Source organism: Bombus impatiens, unplaced genomic scaffold (assembly GCF_000188095.3).
Source record: "Bombus impatiens unplaced genomic scaffold, BIMP_2.2 scf_0504, whole genome shotgun sequence".
Classification (NCBI taxonomy): domain Eukaryota; kingdom Metazoa; phylum Arthropoda; class Insecta; order Hymenoptera; family Apidae; genus Bombus; species Bombus impatiens.
Window position 1 is genome coordinate 16,974 of NT_176923.1, and position 5,247 is coordinate 22,220.

General features: G+C 54.7%; 1 protein-coding gene across 1 annotated transcript in view; it reads left to right on the forward strand.

The window, feature by feature from the left end:
• LOC100749842 (steroid receptor seven-up, isoforms B/C) overlaps positions 1 to 5,247 on the forward strand; it is a gene marked incomplete at its 5' end in the record, with an annotated part of 41,703 nt that overhangs the window by 6,807 nt on the left and 29,649 nt on the right. The window contains 1 exon segment of the mRNA XM_003491090.3: positions 4,624 to 5,175. Coding sequence (XP_003491138.2) covers positions 4,624 to 5,175 — 552 coding nt within the window.

Below are 5,247 nucleotides of genomic sequence, written 5' to 3' on the forward strand. Positions count from 1 at the left end.
CGAAGCGCCAAGAGAGGGAGAGAATCTAAGAGACGACTCTCGAGAGCATCGAATATAAGCGCGTGTGCTTGCTCCAACTCGAACCCACCTCGGTTAGTCGGTTGCCGTTGCCCTGCCGGGCCAACGTCGACTATACACACACTTCTATACCTCTCGCACGGTAATTACGTGACGTATTAATACCAGTTATTCCGCGTCGACTGGTTCTCTGCCCGTCTCGAACCGCAGGTGTATTTCGGATCTCTCTCTTTCCTGCCTACCTTTGCGTTCTTTCTCTCTCTCTCTCTCTCTCTCTCTTCGCGTCCTCGTCCCTTTTCCTCTTTTCTTTCTCTCGGCCTGGCTTCGATCCTTTTTCCCTTTCTGTAGCGGCAATTCGTCCTTCCCCGGATGCCCTGTTTGGCAACGCGTTCCTATCCTCCTACGGAGAGTACGCGGCCATCGTAGCTATTAACGGGATAGTTTGGAACGCGAAAACGTCGGTTCGCTTCGTGAAGGAGAGACGATCGCTCGAACAGAGGAATATCGGTAGGGTTTCGAGCAAGTTGGAGATTCGAGCAGATCGGAGAGCGGCGATTCGCGCGGCATCGCGTTGGAGCGAGCGAATAGCGTTCAGTGGCGTGCGCGAAGAGGAAAGACAGAGGAAGCGGCGAACAAGCGGAGGATCGAAATTGAACGAGGCGATGCGATGGAACGTTAGGCGAGCGGTGAGCAGCAAGCAGCGAGCGTAACCTCTCCGTATGTTGGCCGGTCTCGGTAACGGGACGACGATACGGAAATCTTAATAGCATCGACTCGCGGCACTTCTCACCGGCCGCCTACTCTTCGCCTTGCCACCTTCGAGCCGGAACTGTTGCCCGCGGGGACCAGCACCCGCTTATTAGCCGCGTAAAAATCACTGCACGGGATGTTGCGCCTTTCGACCCTTCCGTTTCCTCTTTCTTCCGCCTTCCGCTTCTCGCTCGGCACGTTCCACGCGTTTCCTCGTGAGCGCCTGCACGCCGTTCGATCGTGAACGCTTTTCCAAGGAAGAGAACCGACGGTGCAACCTCGTTCGCGAAAATCGCGTCATCGCCAAGCAGGCGAGACGACGCGTCGAATGGTATCGCGTGAAAACGTAAAAAATAAGAGAAAAACGGGTGAAAGGTGGAGCGAGAGTGGGAGCGAGCGCGATGGAACAGGAAAGAAAGAGGTAGGCAGGCGAATAGGTAGGTAAGAAGCCGAGGTAAGGAGCTCTCTTCCCATCATTAGGCCGTTTGGTTGCGGGACCGCCGCAGGCTTTTACGTAGGTGTTTATTTATCGTCGGAGGCTGCACGCGGAGAATTAGTACCGGTCCGTATAATCTCTATTTGGAGTAATTATCTTACAAACGTTAATGGATCTTCCGCTCGATCGAGTCGGAACGTAGGACGGGTCGTGTCGATTCCGTGTGCGAGTTTCATGCAGCCGTGTCCAAGGCGGATAAACGAGTGCACGAGAGAAATTGTGGTCCGGCTGAGAGCAACGAGCGCGATGAAAAGGCCAGCGGAATGTTTCGAATTTTAGCGGTGTATAGGCGAGTAAATATAATCGGCGACCCAATGACCTCGCGGCGACGTTCATGTAGGTCGATATCCTGGCTGTCACCGCCAGCGTTCCCGTCACCGCGCCAGCGATCGGACGGGCGATCGCGTCGTTTCCACGTTTCCACGCGTTTACGCGATTTTACCGCGATCGTCGTCGACGAACTTGGTTCCGAATCGCGGCTAGTTTACTCGGAACGGCGATTCGTCGACGCATCGCGAACGAAGCTACGCGCGTATGAATGGAAAGTTGGAAATGCGGCGGTCCGCTCGTCCGAGTCGCCAAGGATAGGTCGTATCGTTGAATCGCGTGAAATTTCTAAGCCGTATGTCATAGCAGGTAATGAAATTCCTTTCTGCGCGCGGTTCCGTGCGCGCGATCGTCTTAATCAACGCGCTGTCATGTCGCTACGAACGAGAAGAATTAGCATTTTAAATCACGCGCTCCGCGGGTGCTCTTACTCTCCTTTTTCTGCGAAGCGGTCCGCTCCCCTCGCGTTCGCATCCACGTCCAGCTCCGAACCCTTACCCCTGTCATTCCATCCGTTTCCTCTCGCGCGCTTTCATCCTTCCATCCCTCTCGGCCTTTCGTTTTCAACTGTACGTCGTTTTTGTAATTCGTTTATCATCGAACGCGTACGGAAGATTGATCGTCGTTTCTCGATGTTTATAATTATTTTGAACGATGCTCGGTGCTCGACGCTCGTTGCGCGTCGCAACGCAGACGGATATTCTTCTGAAATACGGACGCGCGTGCTCGTGTACGCGTTTTCAACCAGCCAGCCGATGCATCCTCCTCCTTTCCCCCCTTGCCCCTTTCCTTCTTCGCCTTCTTCGCTCCATCCTCGTCTATTTCGCTCTCCTAACCTACCCGTGCCCGTTCCTCGTTCGGCCGTCACGGGCCTAAGCGCTGACCGTTCTCCGTCGAACCGCGCGCGTCAGCATCATCAATCCACGTCCGACGATTTCTCTATGGCCGCGCGGTCGTCTCCGCTTCTCGCGTTTCGTTCTCGCGCATCCTCTTCGATTTCGTGGAGATCGCCGGCTCTCGCGAGGCGAGACGCAACGCGAGGACGCGCGACCGACAATTTTTTCCAGCTCTCGAGCCGCGATCGCGGCTTTTAAACGCCAACACGTTCCACGATCGTCCGATCGACGTGGACTTTGCTACGTGACGAGCACCGACCGTCCCGTTTACGATAGCNTCCCGTTTACGATAGCTTTATCGAATCGTTGCCGAGCCGTTTTTTCCCCGCGAATTCGCGTCGATTCCTCTTTCAAACCGTGACGAAACCAACGAAATTCTCAACGACGATAACGAACGTTGCATCGATATCGTTAGACCGATGCGACGCGAGCGCTCCGCATTCCACGTTCGATCCAACGCGTGCTCCGTCGTCTAAACGCCGTGGTTTCTGCCGCTCTCCTCGATTTTCCAACAAAAAATCCACGCTCTCGATAACGCGAACGAGCATTCGCGACTGTTCGCGGCGGTCGCTCGACCTATGGACTAGCTGCGGGAAATTACGAGCCGTTGCCACGATACGAAGAATTTTCCGATCTCCGCGAACGACTGTTTGTCGGATTTAGTCGTAAGAGGAGTAATCGCGTGCTCGTATACGTATAACTCAATGCTTAACTTAATGTTAGCGACGTTAAGTCCGTAGGCGTTATCTTTGCGTTTAATTCGACGTTTGCCACACGTAGTTACGAATCTCTCGTCCTTATCCGTAGAGTTTTCCAATCTCTTTGCCATACCGATTGATACTCTTAGTAGTATCGGTACCGATCAATTTTAGAATACTGTCGTCCCACCTATCGTGGTCGCCAACGGTTTTACCGTTGTTTCTCGTCTAGATTAGGATCGGTCGATTCTCGATGTACCGACGATAAACGAAAACCGGCGTGGCGTCCGGTTAACCGGCTGGACGCGCTCCGCGAATTTTCCGCAAATTCTTTTCCGCTCGAGCGAGCCACGAAACGAGTATCCGTGTTCGGGCCGGCTGCTAACGGTATCGAGTCGGCGTAACATCGGCGGACTGTACGCTGAACTCGCGAGCCCTCTGTGCACTCGGCGATGGATCGGTAAACGAAATAACAGAGTCTCGCTCGTTCGAATCGCTGGAACGATTTAAGCCGGCATTTCGCTAACTGGAAGAAACCTTCGGGTGGTTTAACGATCGTAGAAATCGGTGATTCGGTACCGTACGAGTGGCAGAGCTGTTAGAACTCGTAAACGATGTCTCGAAAGGGTCGAGCCTGAGGTTTTTTTGGTCGGCGGCGAAGCAGGGTGGCGAGAAAAGGAGAGAAACCGGAGAAGAGAGAAACGGCTGAAGAGGAAAAGATAGGAGAGACGGTATTCGTTAGCCGCGGGGCGGATGTTGGAATTCAGGCGTTGCACAGCGGGGTGTCGTTGCTCGAACAGTCCCGAAGGAAAAATAAAGACGCGGTATCCGAGAAAGGATGCAAAGGGGCAGAGAGGCGGAGGAAGAGAGGGGCTAGGTGGAAGGGGGGTAGCGGGGGGAAGGGGAAGTCGTGCGAGAGCGCGATCGTGCGTATGCACTTACCAAAGGAAGAGAGAAAAGCAGAGAAAACGACGAAGAGACAGTCACGCGTACTTAGGTACGTACCGTGCAAGACGATCTTCCTCCCATCCGTCTGCCTTTCCTCGTCGATTCTCTCTTTTCATCTCTTTCGATGCCTTTCGCAGCGAACGGTATTCCACGGACCTTGTTTGCCTAGAGTCGAGTACGGCCAACGAGGCTTCGATCGAAATTCCTGCCGCGCCGATTCCGTCCTTTTCGTTTCCTTGTTTACGCCTGGCTACGCGTATCTGGACTCGCGCGTTCATCTTTGCACGATATTCGCAGGCTGCTAGAGAGGAACGCGCTCGCGCCGCGTTACTCGCCTTCGACTTTCCAACCAGGGTCCGTCCAGCGACAGCGGCGATGCTGGATCGCGCGAAATCGTAACGGGATACGGGGAAAATCGGCGACGGAGAAAGCTCGCGCGAAAACGAAGAAGAGGATCGAACGATTGACGTAATTGGTTCGTTTGTTGCAGCCGTACAAAGGGGTCGAGTGCCACCGTCGCAGCCATCGCTACCAGGTTTGCCGGGACAGTTCGCCCTGACGAACGGTGACGCGGTCGCGTGTGCCAACTTGAACGGTCATTCTTACCTCTCCTCGTACATAAGTTTGCTGCTGAGGGCAGAACCGTATCCGACCTCGCGATACGGCCAGTGCATGCAACCGAACAACATCATGGGAATCGACAACATCTGCGAGCTCGCGGCGAGATTGCTGTTCTCGGCGGTCGAGTGGGCCAGAAACATCCCGTTCTTCCCGGACCTACAAGTCACCGACCAGGTTGCCCTGCTCAGGCTAGTTTGGAGCGAGTTGTTCGTGCTAAACGCGAGTCAGTGCTCGATGCCTCTGCACGTGGCGCCGCTGCTCGCCGCGGCCGGTCTTCACGCTTCCCCCATGGCGGCGGATCGCGTCGTCGCCTTCATGGACCACATCAGGATCTTTCAGGAACAAGTGGAAAAATTGAAGGCGCTGCACGTCGACTCCGCGGAGTACAGTTGCCTCAAGGCCATCGTCCTCTTCACCACAGGTAAAGCAACCGCCCTAACTCTTTTCGATATCGACGTAGCCTCGATTCGCGGAGGTTTCGACGCGGAGACGA